The 25,883-nt window shown below is 37.2% G+C and overlaps 7 protein-coding genes, 2 long non-coding RNA genes and 1 other non-coding gene across 17 annotated transcripts; 4 read left to right on the plus strand and 6 right to left on the minus strand.

The window, feature by feature from the left end:
• Positions 1-17: 17 nt before the first annotated feature.
• LOC17877218 (protein GAMETE EXPRESSED 1) lies at positions 18-3,209 on the minus strand. Of its 3 annotated transcripts, none has more exons than XM_023786423.1 (7): positions 3,190-3,209; positions 1,966-2,531; positions 1,284-1,871; positions 1,071-1,197; positions 788-974; positions 551-695; positions 18-456 (listed from the first exon to the last, which is right to left on the minus strand). In XM_023786423.1, exons 2-7 carry the CDS (start codon positions 2,457-2,459, stop codon positions 201-203), a joined length of 1,797 nt encoding a protein of 598 aa, XP_023642191.1. In that variant the 5' UTR covers positions 2,460-2,531; positions 3,190-3,209; the 3' UTR covers positions 18-200. The 3 variants fall into 3 exon arrangements, with proteins under 3 accessions (XP_023642191.1, XP_023642195.1, XP_006280213.1); XM_023786427.1 differs by lacking the exon at positions 3,190-3,209 and adding an exon at positions 2,981-3,038; XM_006280151.2 differs by lacking the exon at positions 3,190-3,209 and having other exon boundaries at positions 1,966-2,786.
• Positions 351-1,065, plus strand: LOC111831602. Its single transcript, XR_002834704.1, has 3 exons — positions 351-442; positions 563-682; positions 844-1,065. It is a non-coding gene; the product is annotated as an uncharacterized LOC111831602 (long non-coding RNA).
• LOC111831604 lies at positions 1,109-1,581 on the plus strand. The gene is made up of 2 exons (XR_002834705.1): positions 1,109-1,316; positions 1,427-1,581. It is a non-coding gene; the product is annotated as an uncharacterized LOC111831604 (long non-coding RNA).
• A 298-nt stretch (positions 3,210-3,507) lies between the features above and the next one.
• On the plus strand, positions 3,508-6,015 carry LOC17876330 (beta-(1,2)-xylosyltransferase). The gene is made up of 3 exons (XM_006280217.2): positions 3,508-4,465; positions 4,751-4,900; positions 5,112-6,015. Exons 1-3 carry the CDS (start codon positions 3,746-3,748, stop codon positions 5,862-5,864), a joined length of 1,623 nt encoding a protein of 540 aa, XP_006280279.1. The 5' UTR covers positions 3,508-3,745; the 3' UTR covers positions 5,865-6,015.
• A 157-nt stretch (positions 6,016-6,172) lies between these two features.
• On the minus strand, positions 6,173-6,245 carry TRNAA-AGC. Its single transcript has one exon. It is a non-coding gene; the product is annotated as a tRNA-Ala (tRNA).
• A 128-nt stretch (positions 6,246-6,373) lies between these two features.
• On the minus strand, positions 6,374-8,081 carry LOC17876990 (mitochondrial import inner membrane translocase subunit TIM22-3). The gene is made up of 5 exons (XM_006281020.2): positions 7,851-8,081; positions 7,325-7,389; positions 7,128-7,200; positions 6,986-7,039; positions 6,374-6,799 (listed from the first exon to the last, which is right to left on the minus strand). Exons 1-5 carry the CDS (start codon positions 8,038-8,040, stop codon positions 6,552-6,554), a joined length of 630 nt encoding a protein of 209 aa, XP_006281082.2. The 5' UTR covers positions 8,041-8,081; the 3' UTR covers positions 6,374-6,551.
• A 254-nt stretch (positions 8,082-8,335) lies between these two features.
• LOC17874925 (kinesin-like protein KIN-12F) lies at positions 8,336-11,633 on the minus strand. The gene is made up of 7 exons (XM_006279512.2): positions 11,242-11,633; positions 11,015-11,113; positions 10,109-10,930; positions 9,917-10,015; positions 9,776-9,820; positions 8,906-9,676; positions 8,336-8,756 (listed from the first exon to the last, which is right to left on the minus strand). The coding sequence occupies exons 1-7, from the start codon at positions 11,527-11,529 to the stop codon at positions 8,472-8,474; spliced, it is 2,409 nt and encodes an 802-aa protein (XP_006279574.1). The 5' UTR covers positions 11,530-11,633; the 3' UTR covers positions 8,336-8,471.
• Positions 11,634-13,116: 1,483 nt separating this feature from the next.
• LOC17875961 lies at positions 13,117-15,761 on the plus strand. 5 transcript variants are annotated; one of them, XM_023786752.1, is made up of 3 exons: positions 13,338-13,562; positions 13,671-13,761; positions 14,267-15,761. In XM_023786752.1, exon 3 carries the CDS (start codon positions 14,288-14,290, stop codon positions 15,503-15,505), a length of 1,218 nt encoding a protein of 405 aa, XP_023642520.1. In that variant the 5' UTR covers positions 13,338-13,562; positions 13,671-13,761; positions 14,267-14,287; the 3' UTR covers positions 15,506-15,761. The 5 variants fall into 5 exon arrangements, with proteins under 5 accessions (XP_023642521.1, XP_023642527.1, XP_023642520.1 ...); XM_023786753.1 differs by lacking the exons at positions 13,338-13,562; positions 13,671-13,761 and adding an exon at positions 13,117-13,227; XM_023786759.1 differs by lacking the exon at positions 13,671-13,761 and having other exon boundaries at positions 13,336-13,562.
• Positions 15,762-16,029: 268 nt separating this feature from the next.
• On the minus strand, positions 16,030-20,551 carry LOC111830905 (protein TORNADO 1). The gene is made up of 2 exons (XM_023783624.1): positions 17,641-20,551; positions 16,030-17,572 (listed from the first exon to the last, which is right to left on the minus strand). Exons 1-2 carry the CDS (start codon positions 20,407-20,409, stop codon positions 16,199-16,201), a joined length of 4,143 nt encoding a protein of 1,380 aa, XP_023639392.1. The 5' UTR covers positions 20,410-20,551; the 3' UTR covers positions 16,030-16,198.
• Positions 20,552-21,487: 936 nt separating this feature from the next.
• Positions 21,488-24,125, minus strand: LOC17876357 (heterogeneous nuclear ribonucleoprotein 1). 2 transcript variants are annotated; one of them, XM_006280399.2, is made up of 5 exons: positions 23,993-24,125; positions 23,801-23,903; positions 23,458-23,690; positions 22,168-23,278; positions 21,488-22,054 (listed from the first exon to the last, which is right to left on the minus strand). In XM_006280399.2, the coding sequence occupies exons 3-5, from the start codon at positions 23,677-23,679 to the stop codon at positions 22,041-22,043; spliced, it is 1,347 nt and encodes a 448-aa protein (XP_006280461.1). In that variant the 5' UTR covers positions 23,680-23,690; positions 23,801-23,903; positions 23,993-24,125; the 3' UTR covers positions 21,488-22,040. The 2 variants fall into 2 exon arrangements, with proteins under 2 accessions (XP_006280461.1, XP_023644602.1); XM_023788834.1 differs by lacking the exons at positions 23,801-23,903; positions 23,993-24,125 and having other exon boundaries at positions 23,458-23,698.
• Between the last annotated feature and the right edge of the window lie 1,758 nt (positions 24,126-25,883).

The following is a 25,883-nucleotide window of genomic DNA, read 5'->3' on the forward strand; positions in this document are numbered from 1 at the left end:
ATATGTACCAATGAAGATTGAATTGGGAATTGCAAAACCTTCTCTACAAGATATGAATGTGAGTTTGAAGTAGTCAAAGCATGTATGATACATTATTGCAAAACAATAGCATACAAATATATAGTTTGATCAAGTGACTGAACAATGTGAAGTTTCCCTATAGTATATGTAGTTTCGGCATGAGTCAAAAGACATGCTGGCTATCGCGGACGGAAGTTATACAATCTTCTAGTCATCGACGAAGTAACAACCGGTTTGTCCTTGATCTCTAGTGGAATTAAGTAATCAGGATCTCCAAGATTGTCTTCATCATCAGTTATATCTGTATCAATCCAAGATGACCAGTCTACCTCGCTCTCTGTATCTTCATCCCAAGAGATCTCTCTCTTGCTTTGCATGTTATTGACTTTGTCAACTAATCCTAACAGGATCTGGTGGTTTAGTAAGTCATAGTCCCTGCATTTCAGACAAGAGTATAATATCAGCCTTCTCAGTTTTGGTTTGTCAAATCATGTGTTCTGTTTTCCTGTATTTTGCATTTTGGTCATACCTGTATGTAAAGGCAGCATGAAGAAGCTGAGCTGAAGCAAGAACAGCGAATAAAGACCTGATAAGGTTTATAATCCATGCTTGGCGTTCTGCATCATCCACGTAGCGTAAACTTGTCACTTCTAATGCTAAGGTAACGCATAAACCTGCATCAGCGAGATGGAAATAGTCTGTTTAACTAATGGATCTTATAGACATTAATAAAGTATGAGATAGAGACTTGGAATATGATACTTACCAATATAAAGCCTTGGCCTTATGATATAAGTTTGTTTTGTACTTGTAAACATGTAGATGACAAAGATCGACAAGAAGTAGATGAAGAAAGCTTTAATCACCCGGGACTCGAGAAGCATCGCATTGTGCAAAGCAAACAGCTTATCCAAAGCCACAAACATGTTTGCCTGTTTTGCCTCAAACGCGACCTGCAAAAATAGATTGTTAAAAAAATGAATTGATTGATTTATGTGACCTTGCTTCTGCTGCAGTTGAGAAATTGTTAAGGTTTAGAGGACACTGACCTGAGCTTCCAACATTGATTTTGAATTCTCAAACAGGTGATCATGAACCTCCTGAAGCTTTTCTTGCCGCTTTGCAAGATCTTCCTGTTGCTCCTGACTAAATTCCTTCAAGCGTTGCAATGTATTCCTACAAAATTGCAGCAAAAAAAGAATACAGTTAGACAAAAAGTCTTGCCTTAAAACATAAACTGCTCCAATGTGTTTGAAACTTACCTACTCTCTTGCAGTGCCTCAGACTGAAACCGGGTAAGAAACTGAATACCGTCAAGGGCCACCGATTGTCCGTCTAAAAGCTTCTGTTGTTTATCCAACGAACTACCAGCCTTAACTCCGATGTCATCTGTTTTACTCTGCAGATCATTCATTTTAGTTGATAGGTTGTTTCCAAGTACATTTATTTCCCCCTCAATCTGCTTTGTATCGCTTATCAACTTATCTACTCCTTCCTGGATGTTTGTATAAGCATCACTGAACATCTCCATTCCATCTTTCAACGTCTCTTTCATCTTCACTTGACCGTCCATTAGCGCCATCTGTGATTCTGCAATGCTCTTTTGTTCTTTGTAGATTTCTACAGTTTGTTGAGACAGTCCACTCATACTAGTTTCTATGGTGTTTGTCACATGAGCCACGTTTTGAACCCGAACATCTATGGACCCCAAAGAATCATGAATCATGCTCGAGGTCTGCATTAAAGAATCAGATTTACTCTCCAAGATATCCAGTTTATCTTCTGTACTCTGAGCTGACCTCTTCAGCTCATTCACAAGTCTCTCTATCTCACTCTTGAACGCATAACTCCTGCCATACAAACAAAACAAAAAAGAAGCAAATTGATAATCCATTTCACAAGAAAAGTAATGTATAAAAGGTTAATGTTTGAGAGTCATCTTACTGTAACTGTTGGCAGATGGTGTTGGTTTCAAGCATGAATTCGAGATAGATCTTATGCTCATGATCATCAAGCTTCTTGAGGCAACTCATCATTGTTGAATCATCACTACAAGTTGGAAAAGCCTGTCTTCCAGAGTCTTTGAGGAAGCAATCGCTCAAATACCAAGCAAATCTCTTTCTCTTTTCTTCTGTGGCAACAGTTTCTTTGCAGCCAGAGAAGAGGTATCTATAAGCATTTTGCCAGCAACTGTTTGGACCTGCAACAAGCTTGTTTTTGGCATCTTCAAGGACCCGAACAGCCTTCTGGTCACTAAAAACTTCCATGGAGAACTCAGGATTGGATCTTTGAACCGACCTAGAGAAAGAAGAAGAAGAGTCTGTGTTTTCCGCTGAAGAGGAAGAATAAGAGAAAAATCGCCAACTATGGCATATTCTTGGAGAATCTAAAAGTATGATCAACAGAAACAGAACAAATCTTCGGCTCAAACGATCCATTTAATCAAAGTTTATTTTTTTTCTTTCTCTCTTCTGATCTTCTTCTTCTCGAGGAGAAGTGTGATCGATCACCTACAAATAACGAAAGAGACAGAACATTACGTTACGAGAATGTGTTTGTCTCTATATATATAAGCAAAACTTGGAGCGCAAGAAAAGGAAACCCCTTGAACTTCCATTTAGATAAATGGAAATTTTTCTTTTCGACAAATCAAATTGCAGATTGAAAAAAGAAGAAAATAAAACACATTAAAAATCTTCTTCGTTCAGAGTATTTCAGAGAAAAAAATCTTTCTAAAAAAAGGAAGAATCTGTGTATCTACTTTGAATTTCGTTTTCTGAGATTAATACATGCATTTTTTATATGTCGTATCAATCACGATAAACCAAAAAACACGCAGGACTACTAAGAAATAATATCGTAAAGACGAGGACAAGAAAAGTTACATTACCAAAGCTAAATTCAGAATCGATATACTAGGAGAAAAAGAAAAAATCTATAAATAGTACTATTATTTTACTTTGAATCAGAGAAGAATCTCAATGTTTTTGTCACTTAACAATTTCATAACAGAGTGGCAAAACATAAATAAATACGAAAATCAAGTATCATTTCTAACAGATACAACTTTTACATGAATCTAAATATAGATAACACTGTTTAATCACTTCATCATAAGTTTTAACACAGGATAATTAAAGGATTTAGAGACTAACAAGCAATGCTTACCAGAAAACACAGAAGAATTTGCAGAATTTTTTTTTTTTTTTAAAGTCGGTGATTTAGGATAAAAAGTCAGAAAAATGATAATAAAAAGTAACATGAATGTGTGTGTTCTGTTTTACTTTTGACAAAATAAAAAGATGGAAACGTTTCGCGAACGTTTTGTTTACTTCCCGGTTTGATTTTGATTAAATTTTGGTCCGGTTCGGGTTAATTGGATCTTGGTTAAACAACTGTATAAGTTTTTTTTTAAGTAAAAAAAAAAGATAAATGCCAAAACAATATACAGATAGAGTAGGAATGATGGAATCTTCTGCTTTAATAAATCTCCAGAGACTCTCAAACTTCCGATTCATCATCATCTTCTCGTTTTTCCCCCAACAATTTGCCGGCGAAACAGCCGATGAAGTCTCGCCTGAATCTGTACCTTTCACCGGCGATTGATTTTGATTTTACTTCAGAATTTAGTCATAAGAAATCGATGGAAGTCTAAAATTAGAAAGAGGTTTTCAAATTCTCGCTCTCTCTTCAAAACCGCAAATCAAGGAAACGAGAGAGAGAGATGAGTAAACGGAATCCGAATATTCTGAAGATTTTCTTGTATATGTTACTTCTCAACTCTCTCTTTCTCATCATTTACTTCGTTTTTCACTCATCGTCGTCGTCGTCTTCTTCAGCGGATCAGCCAAATCCTCAGTTTCCTTTGGTGCGATTTCACGTTTCAGTGAGTAATCAATCGGCGATTCAGAAACCGTGGCCGATCTTACCTTCTTACCTCCCATGGACGCCGCCGCAGAGGAATCTGCCTACTCGCTCTTGCGAAGGCTATTTTGGGAATGGGTTCACGAAGAGAGTTGACTTCCTTAAGCCGAGGATAGGAGGAGGAGGGGCAGGAGAAGGAAGCTGGTTTCGATGTTTTTATAGTGAGACGTTACGGAGTTCGATTTGCGAAGGGAGGAATCTGAGAATGGTTCCGGATCGGATTGTTATGTCGAGAGGAGGTGAGAAGTTAGAGGAAGTTATGGGGAGGAGAGAGGATGCGGAGCTTCCTGAGTTTCGAGAAGGTGCGTTTGAGGTGGCGGAAGAGGTTTCTTCACGGTTAGGTTTTAAGAGACACCGTCGTATTGGTGAAGGTGGAGGTGGTGATGTGATTTCTCGGCGGCTGGTCAATGATGAGTTGCTGAATGAGTATGTTCAAGAAGGTGGTATCGGTAGACATACGATGAGGGGTTTGGTTGCTTCTATTCGTGCTGTTGACACCAAAGATTTCGTTTGTGAAGAGGTTTGTGCATCTTTTTACTGATTGATCTCTCTTCCTAGATTCTATTAGTTAACTCTTTCTTAGATTGTGTTTTAGTTAACAATGCATAATTGGAAAGTTCTTTATTGGATCTAAACCGTTTGGTACTAATTTGGAATATGAAATCTTACTGTGCTTGGATTGAAAATATTAGAATTAAGCTTTTCAGAAGTTCATATTAGGTTGTGGTTTCTGAGATTCTTTGAAACATATGTAAATGATCTCACTGATTGTTATTTGGTTTGGTTTGGTTTTTGTTGGCCTCAGTGGGTGGAGGAACCAACCTTGCTTGTTACTCGATTCGAGTACGCAAATCTCTTCCATACCGTGACAGATTGGTATAGTGCCTATGTTTCTTCTAGAGTCACCGGTTTGCCTAATCGACCCCACGTTGTTTTTGTTGATGGACACTGCACGGTATGCTTCTCTTCTTTTTCATGCTCAATTGGTCATGATCTCTCCATGAGTAGAGAAAGTCCAGTTTTATTTTCCCCAACTACTATCTTTAGACTTACAGCTGCTCTTGCTTTTAGGATATGGATCTTTTGTGTTTGTGGTTTTAACTACATTGATGAATAAAATGAACCTAGTAAGAGTTTCATGTCCATTTTTTTTTACCTTTTTGTAGACGCAGCTAGAAGAAACATGGACAGCTTTATTTTCCGGAATAAGGTACGCAAAGAATTTCACCAAACCGGTTTGTTTCCGCCATGCGATTCTTTCACCGCTGGGATACGAAACACCGCTTTTCAAGGGCTTGAATGGAGAAATAGACTGCAAAGGGGAATCAGCTCACAATCTGTGGCAAAACCCTGACGATAAAAGGACTGCGAGGATATCAGAGTTTGGCGAAATGATCAGAGCAGCTTTCGGGTTTCCTGTCAACAGACACCGCTCATTAGAAAGACCGACATCATCATCATCATCCTCTGTTCATAATGTTCTCTTTGTCCGCCGTGAAGATTACTTAGCCCATCCTCGTCATGGCGGGAAAGTCCAGTCTCGGCTCACAAACGAGGAAGAAGTGTTCGACTCCTTGCACCACTGGGTCACATCTGGCTCCACCGGTCTGACCAAATGCGGGATTAACCTTGTGAATGGCTTGTTTGCACACATGTCAATGAAAGATCAAGTCAAAGCCATCCAAGACGCGTCAGTGATTATAGGAGCTCACGGAGCAGGTCTCACTCACATTGTATCTGCAACACCAAACACAACTATATTTGAGATTATAAGCGTCGAGTTTCAGAGACCTCATTTCGAGCTTATAGCGAAATGGAAAGGTTTGGAGTATCACGCGATGCATCTGGCGAACTCGCGAGCAGATCCAACTGCTGTGATTGAGAAGCTAAAGGAGATCATGAAGAGCCTTGGCTGCTAAAAAACAAGAATTCGGTGAGTTTGGAATATTTTGACACTTTTCTTTGTATCATTTTTTTAGATGGGTTAATGATGTCAAGTTGTTGTAAATTAGCTTTGCTCTTTGTACTAGACAGGCCTTTTCTAATGGTTTATTATTTTTAAAATTCTTCTTTTTAAAATCATTTTTGCATATTGGATGAACACAAAATGAATAAAATAAAATTTTGCCTAATTTTTCATTACAAATATAGAAAGGTATATAAAATAGATTATCTCAGTAATAAATATAGTCGAAAGGAAATAAAATACTAAAAAAAGTGAAAAAGATGGAGATGCGGGGTATCGATCCCCGTACCTCTCGCATGCTAAGCGAGCGCTCTACCATCTGAGCTACATCCCCGTTTGGTTAGAATTCATTTGTCTATAATTAATACGAGTATAACCTTAATATAAGAATCAACTCTTTACATGATCTAATGCTTTTAAATGCCAATGATCAATTTACCAACCATCCAGAGACGAATAATAAAGACTGCGAAGTTTCAACTAACATTTCCAAAATTAGTTCTGGACTAAGTCCTAAGAAATTTTTGTTACGAAAACGAATAAAGGTACACTCCTCTTTTCTCATTGGCTCATGCAGCAAAACCATTTTCAATCTGTTTGCAACTTCTACAAAAAGGAATAAGAAAAAGTTGGAAAAAAATCAACGTGCATGAGGAAATTCGAGCATCTTGGGTTTCTTTAAGGATTTGCAGAAAGAAGAGAAAGCTCCTTTGATTTCATTAGGGATTGGGAGAGCCAACGAGAGCGGTAAATCATGATGGAGACTTCTAGTTTGGTGTCTCAACGAGACAGAGTGAGCCAAAGCCGTTTGCCTTTTGTTGAGTCCTTCAAGGATGAATGAGAAGGCACCAAAAGTAAGACAGCTCTGTAGCATTGCTTGTGGTGCACCTGCAAACACATGATTAGAGAGAGTTGTTAGCTCGGCCAAAGTAAATGTGAATATGTCCATCACCAAATTCCTAGAGACCTCTTTAAAACGTAAATATGTAGCTCACATAGTTCATCATCTCAATCATAAAAGAATAATGCCGATCAAAATAAATGCAAATGCGGGTATATGAAGTCAGTTATTACCGGGGAAACTAAGAGCAAGGCCAGTACAGCAACCAGCAACTCCAACATTAATGGCTGCAGAATGGAGGATATTTGAACATATAAGCAAAGTCATGCTACTAGTGAGAACAGTTAAGACAAAGTAATACAAAAAGAGTCTCACCGTCGTCTTTCCCTCGTATTTGCTTCAGAAGACAAACAACTAAACTGTGTACTCCAGATAAAATCGCAAAAGTCTAACAAGAAACCACAATTTATTCAGTTGCCTTTAAATGATTACCTTACAGGAAATAATAATATACAACCCTAGACAGTTTCAATGAATATACTCAATTCATAAGATATAAAGCTTTAAGGCACCTTTGCAGACTGACCCGCATCCACAAATGATCCTTTAAATCCTTTCTTCTTAAACAATCCAGAACCTGAAACCCCAACTTATATCTGTTACATACATATATGGTTCAATCATACAGAACAAGCACATAATACTAACTGCAGAAAAGTTAAAAAAACATACTAAAAGAGCTAAATCTTAGTTGACTGCAAAACAAAACCAAACTTGAGGAAATGCTCTACTCTATCAAAACTACATCAATGAAGTCCACACATAGATATACCATTGTTAACTGAATGTTTGATCAATCCTCAACTCAAGTATTCTAGTTTAGTTCTTTCTCGGGTCGTTAGCATAGTCTATACAGAAACTTCAAATATCAATACTTTACTGGAAACTTCAAAGCTAAGTCGTTAACTACGAACACCTACGATTGCTCAACCTCCTAAATTCAACTATTCCGGTTGAAATTCAAATTAATCTCACTCGCGAGGGAGAACAACAAAAAAGGATCAACGGAGATAAATACGGAGAAATTGAAATCATTACCATATCCAAATACAGATCCCATGAAGGCGCCGCTAGCAGCATCTCCGGCGAAACGGACGAGACAAATGGCGGGAGGAGGGATTACCAATGTTTTGGAAGAGTCATGATTAGTAACATCATTAGCTTCATATTTAGGCTTTGAATCAGAATTGATACTCGTATCGACGTTTGAAGAATCTTCGGCCGCCATTGCTGATGAACCTCTTTGTAGCTTAAAAAAAAAAAAAAAGAGATACTTCGTGTTTTTCTACCTAATCTTCAAAAATATTTAAAAAAAAAAGATTTTTGTATTATATATTTATTTTCTTACCTGTAGCCAAAACAGTATATTATATATGGGCCTCAATTTTGGCTCGCTTGCTTCACTGAGAAAAAGCCCACTAAAATTTATGAGTTTTTTTTTTTTTCTTTTTTTGGTAAGGAACTAAAATTTATGATTAAGCCTCTCTATTTTGATGAATATGGGATTTATGGTAACAGTTACATACCGAACAATTTATATATAGATTTTTCTTTTAAAAATGTAGGCACATCCCAAGATGGGTTTTGTCTTGTACAACGACATGATGACTAAAGAAGTTTTTTTGTGCTTGAAATGAAATTGAACAAATTCGAAATCAGTTAGTAATGGTCATGGTCTTGATATATGGCTCCAAACTCTGCTCTCCATGCCTGATCGTCTGTATAATCGTCATAGCTCACCACACCGGTTCTGTGTTCTGATGTTGCATGTTCTTCTTCCTCTTGCTCATTCTCCTTGAACCATGGCGCTAATGCAGACCCTGGTAATTTGCTTTCTGCAAGGCATTGCTTCATTGTGCTCATTTCTGTTTTGTGCTTGCTCTTTAACCTGTCCATTTGCTTCTTCAACTTGTCATTCTCTTCTTCTATCAAGCTGAAACGTTCCTGCAGTGATGGTTTTAGGAATCAGCCAATTGAGACAATCACAAGCAAACTGAGGTTTGGTTCATGCGTTGTGGGAACCTATTATGCAGAATCTAAGTCTCTACAAGAGGCTTTGTTTTTTTTTGAAGTTATGTGAAAATAAAATTTACCTCAGAGGATTGTACAGCTTGCTCAGCCTCTCGGAGTCTGACAAGTAATTCTCCAGCAGCTTGGACAGCTTCAGCAGTATCTCGCAGCTGAATTTTAAGGGCCTTGTTCTCCTTTTTCAGGAACTCTCTTTCTTTCTCCTTCTCTGCTCTAATGGCAGTAAGCTCAGCTGAAAATGCTTTTGCAAAACGCTTCCCATGACGACCTTTCAAAGCTGCTTTAGCCGCTGCTTTCTTCACATCTACGATTCCTGCCATCGTCACACTGTGCCTCTCAGCTAATTCATCATACTTCTCCTGCAGTTCTGTGTACTGCTCGATGAATCTACTGTGACCAAGCATAGCTCTACTAAGAGCATCATTTAACTCCTCTGTAGCCCATTTCTCCTTTTTGAGCTCTATCTCTAGATCCTCTGCGTGTTTGCGATGGCTATCGATATCCATCCTTAGATCATCTGTTAAAGATATCCATTCACTCTCCATTTCTGTCCACCTTTCACGTTCTTCTTCTAGCACATTGTTGTTGTTCTCAGTGTTCTTGGTAAAATCAGTGCTCTTCCTCATTTGAAAGGACCGTAACAGCAAAGATGACCTCATATTATCAGTTGATCTTGTAGGCTGCAGCTTGCTTTTGAGCTCTGCAATCTCCTTTAAAAGAGCTTCCTTTTCACTGAGATCAATCCTTGCCTTCCCTAACTCTTCACTACGTTGGCTTGTCTCATATGTTTCCTTAACGACCTCCGTCTCATCTTCTTCATCATTGGATTTCATTAGCTGCACAAACAGATAAGCATAGCTAAAGTTTATTACCCATGTCTTGCAAACAGTTTACTAATGTGCTTATTTCTTTGAAATGTTAACTTTTTGGCTTACTTTACTTGACTCCTCGTGCACAGTGTTCTTTTTGTATTGGTCTAACTGAAGAAGTGAAAAAAAACAAATTGTCAAGAAACTTCACTTAAATTCAACCTTTTAACACTTAATAGTCTCAGCATAAGTTTATAAGATATGTACCTGAGAAGTTAGCTGCTCAATTTTGGTAGCCTGCTCCACACAGATGTTCTTGAGATGCTTCTCGTCTACGCAAGCTTCTTCTATTGCCTTATATCCTCCCTGATAACAAAAGATATCAGTAGTCAAAACGAATAGCCAACTAAGAAACTGAAGTGAATGGAAGAAAATGCATCTCAGGGTTTCTAGACATACTTCAGCTTCTTGATCAAGTTTCTGTCTGCAAGAAAGACAGAGGAGAATCGATGATCCACCTTCTTTTGCTTTATCTTCCTGTATAACCGAAGCACTAAGATTATCGGCTTCATCGCAAGGCTTCAGAGAGAGATGCCCAAAGGAGAAGGAAACAGAAGATCTGTTTGACAGCGAGCTCCGTTGGTGACAATCAATAATATGCAGTCCTCTCTGGAGACTTGCAGCTAGAGAATCTGTAGGACTTAAATGCTTCTTGGACATAGAAGGGCCAAACTGTTGGACATTTTTGTTTCCAATGTTGGAACTCTCAGTAACATTCCTAGGACTTGCCTGAAACTTTGTCGACGCAGCCACGCTCTTCCTAAAATTCCTAATCTTTGGAGATTCTGACAATGGTGGCTCTTCAAGGATACGTGTCTGATGTGGTAAACTAATTGAAATCCCATTTCCCACAGTGCTTGGACCAGAAGCAGCCAAGGCACAATCCTTGTGTTTATCAACAGAGCAAATCTCATCTCCACTTATTGACTCAGCTTCACAGCCTGAAGCACTTGCAAAGGAGGATTGAATAGAATCCATCATGTCATCAGAATCACAGTAATTGTGAAATTTGTTAATATGTTTACTCAGTTCCATTACATCACCATCGTCTTCCTCATCATCATACATTGTTTCCATTTCTGAACCTTCTTTGTTCGCACACGACATGACCAAAGAGTTGTTGATGCTGTTTCTCAAATGACTTAAACTCTCCCTCACAAAGTAGCCATTTTGGCTTCCATCAGGTTTGTACCCATCAGACTTGGTTCTTATTAGGTCCTCCTATGAACCACAAAACCAACAGAATACTCAAACACCATTACGCAAACACACAACACAACCAATATAAGACAGAAAAATAAAGACCTTTAGTTCACGAATCTGGTCACCCAATGAGTCATCTTCCTCTGTAATCTCATTAACCATTGACTTAGTTCTTGTGGCCAGTACGCTCTTCGCTTCAAACTGTTATGTAATTCAATTGAAAACTCAGAGTCAGAGACTATAACAATAACTTCAAATCCAAACTCAAATGTAGATCTGAAATGGAATGAAAACCCAATTTATAGAAAGCTCTAAAGTTATGGAACTACCTTAGTAGTAGATTCTTCGGTGAGAATCTGATGAGTCGCAGAGAGAAACACTTTCTGAGGCGATTTATTCTTCAACGGAAGAGAATGGTTGGCGTTGAGATGATTAGTCTGTATGTTTGAGTCACAAGGAGGAGCGTTCTCGTCGTTGGATCTGAAAGTCGTCTTAGTATCTGAGTTTTGAATTGCTTTCTGCTTGGCGTACATGGATCTGGGTAGCAAGCTTCGGATAGTAGAAGTCGAAATGTTTCCTAAGAAACGATTCTCTCCGATCTTCGCAGGTGACTTCATCGTTTTCCGCAACAGATATTCAGATGAACAAAAAGAGATTTTTGAATTTTGAGAGAGAGAGAGAGATTGGATTTTGAATGTTATGTGTGTAAGAGAGAGAGAGAGAGAGAGAGAGAGAGAGAGAGAGAGAGAGAGAGAGAGAGAGAGAGAGAGAGAGAGGAAGACGATAAAGGGAAATGATGTTTCGAACCGTTGGAGTTCGAAAATATTTGTTTATTTTTCCAAAATTTAAAAAGGAGGAAAAATACAAAAAGGCAATATAGGACACGCGTAAAGTCGTTTTAGAAATGGGCTGAATGTTGGGCTTTTTAATAGGTGTTTCATTTCCAGAACGTAAATGAGTATTGGGCTTTGAATAGGTGCGCACCTGTTGATAAGGCAAAATATATTCAGTTTTTACTTCAAATAAGGCAAACACTTCAAATATTTATTTAACATTTCGTATGATTACAAGTTGTAATTATTGTAGTTGTATTTGTTTTTCTTTTTAATAGAAGGGAATTCTGTGGGAGAGAATAATTAAACAATAATTTGGGATTGGGAGAAAAGTTGATTTGAACGTTAATAAATGGAATATAAGATTTTAAGCAACTAAAAGGAAAGAGGAAGGCATCATCGAGATGATAGTGACATTATTTTTTTAATGTTATAATAATTTCACCAATTATACATTAGTTTGAAAATGTTGGCAGGAGAAACATTATATAACTTGTTTAAAAGAAATAAAGCAATGATATTTAATTTACACATGAATGATGACAATATATAAAACTACAAAAAAAAATCAGCACTTTTTTGGATCTTTTTATTATTTTAGCTTTCTTGTGGGTTCTACACATCTTCAAGAAAATTTCACACTTTTATATATCATATCTAACTTTAGTTTGTGTACTCATGCATTCATATCCACTCATTTTACTAAGAAAATAGTATATTATTATAAATTTTATATGGTAAAAATAATTACACCACAATTTCAAAAATTCCATAATATTTTGCAAATATCTAAGAGTATTTTCCTTTTTAGCATAAATTATATGAAAATCAAATAAATAATGAGATGGTATAGACAATTTTTTAATGTTTTCATTTATCATTTAACGGTTAAAAAACAAATTAATTTTCTTTTACTTTAATATACATAATCTTAATTTATTCAATAGGTGAAAGATTAGATGGTTTAAGTTTATTTTTCAGCTAATTATTGCCTGAAACATTTGTTCAACATTATAATTTTATAGTGTAAATGCATAAAAAATTGCAGCGGATATCAAAAACAAAAATATGTATTCTATAAAGTAATATATCTATATGAATATCATTTAAAATATAAAAAAATTATTCAAAAAATATCATACTATAAATCGATATAATATACATCCCATTTTTATTTGTATAGTTGCAATATTCTCCTCAATTTAATATAAAAAAATATATATATAATGAAAGATCATGTGATAATCACTTGATATGCTTTGGCAAGAACTGACGTGTGGGCCCCAAAGCCCATTACCTCAGACTCAAAGTTTAGAAATAAAACTCTTTCTTCTTCTCCTTCTTCTTCATTTTCTTAATTTTCCCCCAATAACTTTGCAAATTGACAAAAAGAACCCACAAGACTCCATAAGAAAAGAAAGAAAAAAAGCTCACAGCTTTGCCATCTTCCAAACAGAACAGAGAACACCTCTACTGTAACTGGTAAGTGATTTCATCCGCGTGAAGTATTATAAATGCGATCCTTTCTTTTTTCTTTTTTTTTTATAATGGTCATGAATTCATATAGCTTTCGAATCTACTTACTTTATCATTTTTAGTTTTCACAGCCGAAACAGTTGAAATTTTTAGAGCTATATGACCCACCTTCCTTTCTTTAGTGGTCCGCCATTGAAGTGACTGTGCTAAACTAACCCTAATCTTATCTCTCTTTCTCTCTCTCTTTCCGCCGACCCTTTGCTTTTTTTCAACTTACTAACAGTTTGGCATTTAAAACTCTCTTTGAAAATTGTCTTGTTGGTTTCTTAACTCTTTTTGATGTAAGTAACCCACCCACATGCTTCTTGTTATTTCAATCATCTTCTTACACGACTACGAGGCTTTGTCTTTTTTACCCCTTTTTTCGTTTTGTTTTGTTTTGTTTCAAGTTTCTTCTCTCTTTGTGTTAGAGAAATCAGCTGCCTTCTCTTCTTACTTTGGTTTTCCAAGTTGCGGATCAGAGCTTGGTTTTGGATTTAGGCAAGTTTCTTTAAGTAATTATTACTCCTATTGTTGTTTGTGCTGATTGCGAGCTGTGGCAGAAGTTTTGGATCGAGTAAGAAATGTTGAAGCTTTCAGTTTAGGTTATGTGTTGTTGTCATTTAGATAAAGCTTTTATTGTATGAAACCACTCATGAATTGTTTGGACTTGGTTAGAGTTTGTATTTAAAGACTTGTTTTACCTAATCATGACTCTAGTTTAATGTCTTATCTATGATGAGAATGAGATTAGCTTCTGAATTGTTGTCTGAGCTTGATCTGTTGATTTTGTTGACTTTACTTATTGTGAGTTGGAATCTCCGGGAGGAGAGTTCGTTTCATTGTTCTTGAGATTCCCTCTATTAGCTCTGCTCTCGTTAGTTTTGGCTTTTATAGTCTAAAAAGATAACTCGGATTTTGACATCAAACTGTCCTTTTGATTTTGACATCAAACTGTCTCTTCCAGATGTGCAAGTTGCCAACTAATAGGCCTTCATATTTGCAGGTTTTTTTGCTAGGTTTTGCAATGGACTCCCCACAGTCTGTTGTTTCACCATTAAAGATTGGAGAGTCAGAGAATGAGAACTCGAATTCTGTGCAGAGCTCTGGAAACCGATCGAATGGCATAAATTCCAATGGGAAAGATTCTATTAGTTGTGCCCAGGAAGACCTTGTTGGTATACTTGAGGTTTATGTCCATCAGGCAAGGGATATCCATAACATTTGTATATATCACAAGCAAGACGTTTATGCCAAACTTTGCCTTACAAATGATCCTGAAAAGTCTGTCTCGACCAAAATCATCAATGGTGGTGGGAGGAATCCGGTTTTTGATGACAATGTTAAGCTTGATGTCAGGGTTCTGGACACTTCTCTCAGATGTGAGATTTACATGATGAGCAGGGTGAAGAATTATCTTGAAGACCAGCTGCTTGGTTTCACTCTGGTTCCTATGTCGGAACTGCTCTTCAAGAATGGGAAACTCGAGAAAGAGTTCTCTCTTTCTTCCACTGATCTGTACCATTCGCCAGCTGGTTTTGTTCAATTGTCACTCTCCTACAATGGATCCTACCCTGAGGTGATGGCTATTCCCTCTATGCCTTCGTCTCTTTCTGTCAATGAAACTATCAAGGATCCAGAAGGGTCTGAATCAGTTCCGGGTGAGTTAAATAAGATAGAGTTTCCAGATCCTAATGTCGCGAATGAAAATGAGAAGATGGTTTCCGAGTATTTTGGGATCTCCTGTTCCACTGTTGACTCAGAAACTTCTGACAGCTTGGTTACTTCCGATGCTGAGAATCATGTGACCAATTCTGCCACTTCTATACTGAAGCAAGATTCACCTGAGAGCAGCAATGCAACAAATGGGGCGGCTTCTCCTCATGCTTCAGCTCACTCCGCCACAGAAATACCAAACCATGAACATCTCTCTGTCGTGAACTCCGAAGCGAGTTCTCAGGAGTCAAGGAGTGAGGCTTCTGGTGAGACATCCGAGGAGAAGATAGTGAAATCCGTCCTCACTTTGAAAGTTGAGCCAGAGTCAAAGGTGGTGCAGCAGGATATAGTTGACATGTACATGAAAAGCATGCAACAGTTTACTGATTCACTGGCTAAGATGAAGCTCCCTCTGGACATTGATAGCCCAACAAAATCAGAGAATTCAAGCTCTGAGTCTCAGAAGCTCCCAACACCAAAGAGCAACAACGGATCCCGTGTGTTCTATGGGAGCAGGCCCTTCTTCTGAGCATCTGTTTTACCAAGTTCAGAAAAGACCACAGGTCACTCTTAGACTTTTCTAATGAAGAAAGACTAATCCTAATGATGTAATTTTATAATGTACCATTTGATCATGTATCTCCAATCTGGTCAGCTTGATGCTTTAGTTGTGAGTTATGATTATGTATCACTAGCTTTTACTCTATTAGAACTACTGTATGTCCTCATGATACGAACTTCAGCTTCCTAATCATGTTATTATTTTCTGAGTTACTGATTTTACATCCACAAGAGTCTCTAAAGCATAGTTATCAATGCTAAGATTGCTTAATTATTCGTACAATCATCATATGGTGTTATTTTCACACTCTGGACCCATTTTATCATTGTGACCAATAAAGAGGTGGTCCCGTAGGTGGGAGAGAGAGGAAAAAGATCCAATGATTCAGCTTTCTGAAAAAATCTTGAGAACAAATGTTTTTGGTTGTTCTTTGGTTAGTTGAAGTGTCTTTTTCACAGGATCTTGAGGTTGCTTTTCTGTCTTTATACAGATTTTGCCTTGACATAATCTTATGTACGTACTTATAAAGATAAGGGATACAACAGTAACTAAGTAAGGATTCAAAACATTATCACAAGGTAACATAATTTCATAAAAATGGTTTTGCCTAATTAAAATACTCTCTCTTACTATTTTATTTATAGCTATAGCAAGCAAGCATTAGAGAGGAACTTGGATCACTTCATTGGCTCTGTTGATCATATGCCGTTTGCAGATCCAGGCAATGGACCCATCGTCTCTGTATCTAACTCGCCACAGGCCAAACTTTTCTGCGATATCTTTCCCGGTTGAGCAATTCTGTTCCCTCAAGTAATCGATGAGCCACTGTTGAGCTGCTCTTTGGTCTTGCTCCTGAAGATGTCTATCTCTGCCTCGGTTCCTACCCAATGCAGCAGCGACCCCTATGGCTCCTGCAGCTCCGGCCGCTCCAGTCATGACAGCTGGGTTGGCTAGGTGAGCGATAGCATGGCCCAAGTCAGGTATCATGTGTCCCATCCCAGCTGCCCAGTTTGCTCCTATCCTCAATGCAAAAGTCACCAGCGCCATGAAGCCTGTCATGTATGGAGCCAAGCACTTCACAGCTTGGTTGTCTATCTGCATCACATCACACCCAAGCTGATCTTCTACAACGTGCATTTCCCGTCTAAATTCGCATAACATGTGTACCCTTAAAGCAACCATGCCCGGGACCATTGATGTGATCAGTCTTCTCCCGTAGTTTTCTGCTCTGATGAAGAAAAACATGTTGGGAACTTTTCTTTCATCCATCTGGACATTATAGTTGACAAGGTAATTCACTTTGTGATGAAGCTGGATCAGAAGTCTGTGCTCATAGTATCTCAGTCCTTGGATCTCTTGTTTCAGGTCTCGTATCTCTTGCTCGATAATCTTCAGCCTCTGAAGTACTGCTTCTACACCCTTGGCGATTCCACCAAAGCTAGGATCAACTTTTTCCAGCTCATTGGTCACCGGTACATGATTATCTGCTTCGGGGTTTTCGTCGGTGGGAACTTGTAGCTCTTGGGCTAAGTTGTGCAGATCATGGTACCTTCTTTGCAATACTTCTCTGAAATCATCATCAGAGAGGAGGTCGCGAGCTAAATCAAACCCGGCTCTTAAAACAGTCTTACCTGAATCTAGAACAGAATCCCATGTGTGTTGATAGTCATACATAGTTTCTGCAGGAACAGATGATAATGCTTCTTTTAGTCTCTGGAGGGAAACAAACTGACTTTGTCGGAATCGCGGCGGAGTCAAGTCCTGGACGCATTGTGGTCTTATGATGTGCTCAAGGAGGATTACACCTTGACAGCTACTCTGGATAGCCGGAATGATTAGCTGGTGAATGAGCCTCAGAGTTTCTGTCAAGCTCTTTGTTGAACAAGCAAGAACATCAATGTAATTTCCCAACTGTCCTCCAATCTCCACTCTAATGTTAATGCCATGGATTGTTATCGCGATGAGGTGCTTCTCAAGACTATAAGTCGCCCCGTGTTGGTTCTTCAGCTCCATGATTCTGTTGTGAAGATGCACCTGTGCAGGTAATATGAACTATTAGTAAGGTTTTAGTTAAAGAGAAGAAAGTAATTTTGAGCCCTTGCCTGTAAACGAGGGAAGAATCCAGCTGTGAGAAACATGTGACTTGAATCATCGCACTGGAGATGCCGGCCTGAATAAACACAGTCATGTGTGTTTATCTGCCATTTCTGTGTCTTTCCTCTGCCTTCTTCTAGAATCGATGGGACTAACAATGAAGATTCAGGACTGGAAGGGTCTTGTGCATGACAAATTTCTACTTTCTTCATCATCTTCACAAGGTCACACGCATCAAAGTGCTCGAGTATCTTTGAGGCCATCCCTGGAATTGGACTCTGTAAACTACTTTTCAAAATCTTCTCTAGCTCTTTCCTGCTATAAAAACCATTTCTTTCCCCAGTGCTTTGCTTTCTTACATCAAGCTTTATCAATTGAGCAAGAACCTCACCACAAAACCACTCGTAGTCTAGTATCAAAAACCCCAATTCATCAAAGTAAATCACCTCTCCTGTTTGGTGAAGGCATGTGGCTATGGCTCGCCGCCTCGTCTCTACAATCTCAATGTTCTCGTTGCGAGACTTTATTCTCAGGGAAGGAACCTTAAACTGGCAGAGATCTGCAAAGGCTTTCCATCTCATAACAGGTTTGTTTGAGTTCTCTGATCTCCAGTCTGATAAGAGCTGTACCATATCACTGCAGAGCTGATAAACCCGAGGAACTCTCTGAAGAATGGCTTTGCTAGTCATCCGAATATGATGTGAGAGTTTACTAACCGAAGGAGATGATCTTGCATCAACTGTGAATACAGTCGGATAAAAATCCACTAACGCTTGAAACTTATCTTTCAGTCTCTGAATGCAACCAACAGTTGTCTGAAAGCTCTCAGATTGCAGATTGATTTTGTCGGAGTGAGTGAGAACAATTGTGACATTCGGTTTGATGCACTGTTGAACCGCTTTTCTCGAGTTGGAAACGATGAATCTAAGCCAGTATTGAAGCTCTTCTTCAACTTCTGCTGGTGTTTTGGGTTCTTTATTGCTCGGTTTCCTAAACAAGCTCAATATGATCAAGAAGAGAGATGGGTTTGGGAACATAAAATCATGAAGAGCAAAGAACTCATGCTGCCCCGCGAGATTCCACATCGAGATCTTTGTCTCCTCGTCCTTGAATGTCTTTATTTTCATCCCACCACCTGTTTTAACAGCTTGCTCCACAGGATTCATCAAAGTTCTCACATTCTCCACATAAGGAAAACCGGAAGAAGAGGAAATTTGCAGTATAGAATTGCAGAGTGTTGTCTTGCCTGCATAGTCTTGTCCACATAGGAAAGCTCTAATGCTCTTTGGCTCAGTTAGTGGCATATCCTTGAGTGAATCATCCCTCTCTGCTTCATCTATATTCCTACCATTGTGTCCCAACTTCTGATAAATCTCATCTGCTTTACCTGAATCTTGAAGCGGAGTTCTCGCTAAATCGATTTCCTCAATCAATGGATTAATCTGCAATGTCTCTGTGATTGCCTCCAATACTCTATCACCTCTTACCCCTTTGCAGCCTTGTAACGAAAACCGTCTTAAAGACGCGTTCTTCTGCAAGCTCTTGAAGATATGTATGAAATCATCAGGTCCCAGACTCGCATCGTCGTGAATACCAAGATGAACCACAGTCTCATTTGTTGTCACCATCTTTAAAACCGCGGTAAGTCCATCTCTTCCAATCTTTGTCTTGGAACCTCCAAACACAATTGACCTCAATGTGATATTAGCTTGTAATTGCAGAGCAGAGAATCTACTCAATGGACAAAGCAAATCCTCGACACCAACACCCCCAAAACGATTTCCATCAACATACAAACTATGCAAGCTCTTGTTCTTAAAAAGTCCAGCTGCAACATAAACAACCGCTTTGTCCTTAAGACCGGTTTTCGAAAGTTTCACTTCTCTAAGAGTCTTGTTCTGCTCTAAAACCCATCTAAAATCCTTCGCCCACCGCGAGTTTAGCTTCACGCCCGTCATATCTAGAGAGCTCACGGTTGTGTTAAGTCCCAGCGCTGCAACGACTCTGCAAGAACCAGAAATGTCCATATGGTAAATCCTCAGAGTGTTGCTCTCAGGTAAGAACTCAACGATCTTTGAGCTTCTGTCTCGTTTGTGATCTCCACTCCACACATGAACCTCCATTTCTCTGTTCATACTCAAAACAGCAGATATCAATGGCGACGCAGTGAAAGGACTCGAGTCGAAAATGGAGAAAAGTTTCAAACTTGAGTTGGTTTCAATCATCTTTGAGAGCTCTTCAGCTCCGTTTGAACCAATTGAGTCGTCCCAAATCTGCAATTCCTCTAACGAATCGTTAACTTGAAGAGCGGATCCGAGAAGCGTAGCTCCTCTGTATCCAACTCTCGACTCTGAGAACATAAGCTCTTTCATACAACTGTTTCTTTTCAAAATATCTGAGAGCTCGTTCAGACATTGTTCACTGAACCTGTTCTTTCTGAAAGCAAGCTGCTTTATCTTCGAGGTGTTGTCTAACAACAAACCAAGGCTCTGCAACAGCTCGGTTTCCCAAGAGATTCCTTCGAATTCCAAGTTCCTGAGAGATGTATGCGTCTCTACAGAAGTCGCTAGCTCGATGAAGATCTGGGAGAGTGAAGTGAGGTTGCCTCTGGTGACGTTGATGTTCATGGAGCTCTCTGTTATTAGCCGACAATGCGTGGTATTTCTGGAAGAGGAGAAAGATAGGGTTTGGAGATTGAGGCAAGTTTGTTGTGGGTCTTTGATAGCTTGAAGAAACCATGAGAGGTCTTTGAAGCTTTGGTCTGGCTCGGACTCCATCTTTAGACAGAGAGCAGAGAGAAAAGAAAAGTAAAGTAGGGGATTTCAATTTGTTTGTTTATTTTTTTGAAAACTTTTAATACGACGAAATCTCGATAATGATGATAGTTTGAAAATGTTGGTTGGTGTCACTGTAATATCTTCATTAATTTATTAAATTATCAATTATCAATAAACATTAATATTTTGATAAATTACACATCAATTACATTAGATGAAATTTAAATAATTCTTTGTTTTCTAAGTTTAAAAATAGCTAGAACTTAAAAAGATGTAAGTTGTTTATTTATGTCATAATTAGAAGGAAATCAATTTTTTATACTTCTGAACTTTAGGATATGGATATGGATAGTGTTGTGTATATAAGAATTAAATCCACAAATGCCTTATCATTAGAAAATAATAATATGTTGGAGTAAAAAAGAAGAAAAAGTTTCACCAAAAAATAAATAGTTATGGAATGTGGAATATTGTAATTTTATTGGAGTAAACAATATCTATATATAAAAAAATAAAAATAAAAGACACTAACACGTAGTACTGTACAAAGCTTACAAGAAGGAGAGGTCTAAAAGTCGTAAAAGCTTTGGACAGACTCTTGTTAATGGGGACTAGATGTTGTTTCTACTGCATGTTCTGTAATAGTATTTATTTGATTTCATTGTTTACTAATTCTAAAATAAATGAAAACCTTTTAGTTGTTGAAATTGCAAATTAATTAGATAAACTTTCTTTTTTTTGGTAAGAATTAGATAAACTTTCTAAATTAGTAGTATTTGGATATTAATCTTATTTTAGTCAATTTTTATGAGCTAGTTATATATTTGTTTTAGATTATTTCCAAAATTGGTAACGGTTTAAATTTTTGCTAGTAAATTTTTAAGTTGTGGAATTTTTGGTTGTACCTGTAGATTTTATTGCTATAGGATTTTAGCGGTAGGAATCAATTTTTTGGAAAACTAAAAAATATGTGCTTAAAAAATCCTAAACAGCAACCAATCAAAACCTGAATTTTCACAAATTTTACTTACCCAAAGGCACATTTAATAAACATAAAACTAGCTTTAAGAAGAAGAAAAAAAAGTAAATATATCTCATTAGGGATTCATGCAACAAAATAGTCATATCCCTCTCTTACACAACAATTTCTTTCACGCTAATTATAAAAAGGAAAATCAAAGTTTTCATGAACAATTCGATTTGTAAATAAGAAGAAAAGGAAAAATAAGTAAAATTACAAAACAGAGCACAGAACTCTGAAGAATCTTTGATCGAAAATTCTACGATCTTTGTTTGGTTATTTCTATGAAAGAAGAAAGAAAAAAAAAGGTTTTGAAAGCAAATCTTCATCCATCTTGTAGTAATCTTTGGCTGCCTGCTACGATCTGATCTTTATATGTAAGAAGAAATATTTTTAAAAAACTATTCTTTGTTTTCTCTTTTGGTATGTTTTGGTCTAACAAAGAGAAAGCAAACCAGAATCTGTGGTAAAGACTCACACTGTGACCAACAAACTTGGTTTCGTTGTCATCAGAAGAACCTCTTCAAACCCTGCAACTGAAATTGGTTGCTTTCAATCTACAAATCTCTCTCAACTTTTCTTTTTTTCGTTTTCTTTGGTTTCTGATAACCTATGCCGCAATACCTAAACAAGTAGACAAAACACGGATGAGGACATTTCGATCGCGATCAAATGTATTATCATTGATAAAAGTCTTTTGAGAAGACCAAAGTTAAAGTTTTTTATTTTTTTGTTACCTCTATTAGTTTGTCTATTTCCAACATTGTAGCTTCCATTGTAACCTTCTGAGTCATTTGCAGATGGGTCTGAACCTACATTGTCAATGTCATAACCATAAGAACGAGACAAATTGTCTAGCTCGTGAGAAGACTGAGATGGTAGCTGCTGTTGCTGCCACGTTGAGTCGCTGTAAACCGAGCTGCCTCTGTACAATTCCCCTATAGAACCTTCAAAACCGTTAAATGGGGACGAGGAAAGTCCAGAACCTGTCCCATAGTTTCTTCCATAGCCATTGTTATCATTACCAACAGCAGAAGAAGGAAGTCCCCAGTTTCCTCTGTTGTTTTCATTCGAGACATTCAAGTTCCAACCGGAACCTGCAGTCTCGGTTCTGTTTCCCCATAAGTCTCTATTGTTCGAATTGTAAGAAGACTCAGTTCTATTTTGCCCGATCGGAGAGGTGTAACGGTTTGGGGAAGCACTGTTGAAGTAAGGGTTGCTTGGAATCCGGTTATACCCAAATGTAGAAGTTGTCCCATCATAGCTTGGATTCAAATTCAAACTCAATTCATGATTCAAACCGAGGCCAAAAGCAGAAACCGCATTTCTACCACTACCAATAACAGGACTAAAGCGGCCACCAACAGAGCCTAGATTGTTATAAAAACCAGGACCAGGAGCAAAGTTATTAAAGTAGCTATTAGCAGACATCCTATTAGAGCCGCCTCCATAGTTAAGACCCCCAGGAAGCGGGCTTCGGTTACTAGAGGTAGGCGAAATCTCCTTAGGTACGGCTCTTTTGACCTCGACTAGTTTTCCATTGAGCTCATGAAATGTCTTGTGAAGAACCCTATCAACAGCATCATCTGAATCAAATGTGATGAAGCCAAAACCTCTTGGCCTCTGCGTGTTATGATCATACATTACCACAACATCAGCAATTGTACCAAACTGATCAAAGTAGTTCTGAAACTCCTCCTCGGTAATGCTGGACGGTAAACCTCCAACAAAGATCTTCTTTGTCCTTCCACCACCACCACCATGGATAGGTGACATAAGGTGGATAGGACTAGCGTGTCGTTTCAGCACCTGCTGATCATCTCTAGGCACGGCCTTCTTCGCCTCAACCTGAAAAAAAAAAAAAAAACTGATCTTTACAGTTTTCAAAACACAAACTAAACAAAATAAGAAGCATTCAAAATGAAAATGCAGCTAGCTTGATTGAGAAAGTTTCAATAAGATCTTAAAGATCTGAACTTTTCTGCTGAAAAACAATTGAGAGAGTTGAGTCCTCCAATGACACTAACCGTGCGGCCATCGATGATGTGTCTGTCCATGATCACTCTCTCAGCAACACAAGGATCTGCAAAAACAATGAATCCAAAGCCACGAGCACGTCCTGTGGCACGATCCCTCATGATCACAGCTTCAACAACATCACCATAGTTGCTGAAATAGTCTCTCAACCTTTCTTCATCAGTATCCCACGAAATCCCACCAATGAAGAGCTTCCCCAGATCCGATTCCATCTCTTTAGCTCCTGCTCCAATTCAGAGAAACCAAAAGAAACAATCGATTAAGGTGGTGAGAGAATCACAGAAAGAGATGAAACTGAAAACAAAAAGACAAAAAAAAAAAAAAGAACCATACTTTATAGTTGTTGTCCGTAAATCTTAAGACGGAATCAGATATATATATATTGTAGCTGTTTGTTGTCCTAATCAAAAATAGCGAATTTGGGTGATCTTCAAATCTGGAAACAAGAAAATGAACCAATCAAAATCACAAAACCAAAAACCCAGAAACGTCAAGAATTATAAAAAAGAAGAAAAGAAGAAGCACCATATTTGGAGATGACCCAGATGAGGAAATGTAGAGAGGAGAAAAGAAGAAACACAGAGGATGTTTTCTTCTTCAATCATCCTCCTCCTCAATCCTATAATATAAAGAAGAAACAACCAACCAACATCTCTTCTCTCTTCTCTCTTCTCTCTCTCTCTCTCTCTCTCTCTCTAGGGCCCCTATGGCTTATTAAAAACCTTTCCTTTTTTATTTTTTTATCTGTAAAAATGGTTTCCTTTAATAATCCCCATTAAGAAAGAAAAAAAGAGAGAGGGAACAATATATTATAGGCAACAAAGATATGAGATTTGGCTTTCTTATGGTTTAAGCATCTTCTTTTTTTTTTCCTTGGGGAGGATTTTGTAAGTGAGAGAGAGAGGTCCTAAAGAGAAAATGACAGAAGATGATGACGACCTCTTTTTCTTTTTTTAAATTTTATTTTAAAGATTATAAACATTTTCAATGTAAAACAAAATAAAGAAGCAACAAAATTAATACTTATGTTACAACCAAATTAAAAAAAAATATTAATATGTTGCAATTGAGATTGTAGTTGGAATTAAATATATTTTTTTGGAAAGAAGACTTTAGACTATAAACTATCATGATCATGGAGACCCATAATATCCCTATTGTTTACCTAAATTTTCAAATAAACAAATATAAAACTTTAATGTCTAGTCTAAGTATATATAATCGTGAGTAAATCAAATGTAATACTTGGGTACTTAATCCAACTTAGTGGCAAGAAATTCTGAATCGTATTCTGACATCTTAAAAATTAAATAATTCTTTTAAAAAAATATGTAATAGGGTATAATTAAAAAAGGAAAGAAAAAAAAGCATTCATTGGAGGGATAATATAGGGACCTAAATACAAGTTGTCTTGTGTGTAGGCAAATTCTAGCCTAAAGTATCTTTCTGGCATAATGATATTATGGTGTATTTAAACTACTAATTTAAAGGATGTATTCTAATCACTAATCAACTTTTCAAAGTTTGAAGTGTTCTAATATGCATTTTAAAGCGGGCGATTAGGCACTATGCGGTAACTAAACTTATGCTATATGGTGGTTTCAAATAAGATTTGAATTTTGTTTTTGGTAGGAAAACAAATTTGGATATTTCATAGTTTAACATTATACACTTTAGGAGAATGCATTAACAAATCTTGCATATCCTGAGTTTATTGAATTCTATAATATCTGAAACTATGTTTTTTCCAAAACTAAGTAAATAGTTTTATCATTAAATATATACTAAATTTAATATAATTAAACATATATATATATATACATAGTTGGCAAAATATATATATATATATGTAAATATATAGTTTTTAATCAGACATTTTTATATTGAAGTACTTTGGAGTATTGTGTTGACAAGAACAACAACATGAAGTACTTTGATAACTTAAATAGACAAACCCACTTTTAATTATTTCAGTATATATATCTTACATTATTATTATTATTTTTGAATAAATTAGGAAATATTCAAAATTATGGGTTAAGTGACAGTGCATTTCCATCAAAATAATATAAAATATATAGAAATGAATCAGAAATAAATAGGAAGTCAGCCTGTGATTCTTTTTTTTATTATTATAAAAGAACATAAAGGTCGTCTAAATTGTTTTACATTAAATTAATTTTTTTAATATGATTAATATAATATTGAAAGTAGTGTTTTCTTGGTGTAACATGATATGATATTGGTGGTGGTGTGTCGTGTGATTTATGCGAATGACACCATGTTTTTGGAAATTTTAAAAGTTTATTGCAAAGTTGTCCGTTTTTTTTAAAAAAAAAAAAAATTGCATGTAGACAGGGTATATTAATAATTGGGACTTTTTAGGTTGGTTCAGATTCGATTTTTGGGTCGATTC

This window comes from Capsella rubella, unplaced genomic scaffold, assembly GCF_000375325.1.
Source record: "Capsella rubella cultivar Monte Gargano unplaced genomic scaffold, Caprub1_0 scaffold_8, whole genome shotgun sequence".
NCBI classification, from domain to species: Eukaryota; Viridiplantae; Streptophyta; class Magnoliopsida; order Brassicales; family Brassicaceae; genus Capsella; species Capsella rubella.

What these genes read in the sequence shown, in the direction of transcription:
- LOC17876357 (XM_006280399.2), bottom strand. Translation starts at nt 23,679, where the DNA reads ATGGAATCGGATCTGGGGAAGCTCTTCATTGGTGGGATTTCGTGGGAT. An exon ending in ACATCATCGATGGCCGCACG is followed by an intron (nt 23,279 to 23,457) that starts GTTAGTGTCATT and finishes TTTTTTTTTCAG; the next exon opens with GTTGAGGCGAAGAAGGCCGT.
- LOC17877218 (XM_023786423.1), bottom strand. Translation starts at nt 2,459, where the DNA reads ATGGATCGTTTGAGCCGAAGATTTGTTCTGTTTCTGTTGATCATACTT. An exon ending in ACCATCTGCCAACAGTTACA is followed by an intron (nt 1,872 to 1,965) that starts GTAAGATGACTC and finishes TTTGTATGGCAG; the next exon opens with GAGTTATGCGTTCAAGAGTG. An exon ending in CATGCTGCCTTTACATACAG is followed by an intron (nt 457 to 550) that starts GTATGACCAAAA and finishes TCTGAAATGCAG; the next exon opens with GGACTATGACTTACTAAACC.
- LOC17876990 (XM_006281020.2), bottom strand. Translation starts at nt 8,040, where the DNA reads ATGGCGGCCGAAGATTCTTCAAACGTCGATACGAGTATCAATTCTGAT. An exon ending in GGGATCTGTATTTGGATATG is followed by an intron (nt 7,390 to 7,850) that starts GTAATGATTTCA and finishes TTGGGGTTTCAG; the next exon opens with GTTCTGGATTGTTTAAGAAG. An exon ending in AATACGAGGGAAAGACGACG is followed by an intron (nt 7,040 to 7,127) that starts GTGAGACTCTTT and finishes TCCATTCTGCAG; the next exon opens with CCATTAATGTTGGAGTTGCT.
- LOC17874925 (XM_006279512.2), bottom strand. Translation starts at nt 11,529, where the DNA reads ATGAAGTCACCTGCGAAGATCGGAGAGAATCGTTTCTTAGGAAACATT. An exon ending in AACTTGATCAAGAAGCTGAA is followed by an intron (nt 10,016 to 10,108) that starts GTATGTCTAGAA and finishes TTTTGTTATCAG; the next exon opens with GGAGGATATAAGGCAATAGA. An exon ending in TTGAGCAGCTAACTTCTCAG is followed by an intron (nt 9,821 to 9,916) that starts GTACATATCTTA and finishes TCACTTCTTCAG; the next exon opens with TTAGACCAATACAAAAAGAA.
- LOC17876330 (XM_006280217.2), top strand. Translation starts at nt 3,746, where the DNA reads ATGAGTAAACGGAATCCGAATATTCTGAAGATTTTCTTGTATATGTTA. An exon ending in AAGATTTCGTTTGTGAAGAG is followed by an intron (nt 4,466 to 4,750) that starts GTTTGTGCATCT and finishes TGTTGGCCTCAG; the next exon opens with TGGGTGGAGGAACCAACCTT. An exon ending in TTGTTGATGGACACTGCACG is followed by an intron (nt 4,901 to 5,111) that starts GTATGCTTCTCT and finishes ACCTTTTTGTAG; the next exon opens with ACGCAGCTAGAAGAAACATG.
- LOC17875961 (XM_023786753.1), top strand. Translation starts at nt 14,288, where the DNA reads ATGGACTCCCCACAGTCTGTTGTTTCACCATTAAAGATTGGAGAGTCA.
- LOC111830905 (XM_023783624.1), bottom strand. Translation starts at nt 20,409, where the DNA reads ATGGAGTCCGAGCCAGACCAAAGCTTCAAAGACCTCTCATGGTTTCTT. An exon ending in GATTCTTCCCTCGTTTACAG is followed by an intron (nt 17,573 to 17,640) that starts GCAAGGGCTCAA and finishes TTACCTGCACAG; the next exon opens with GTGCATCTTCACAACAGAAT.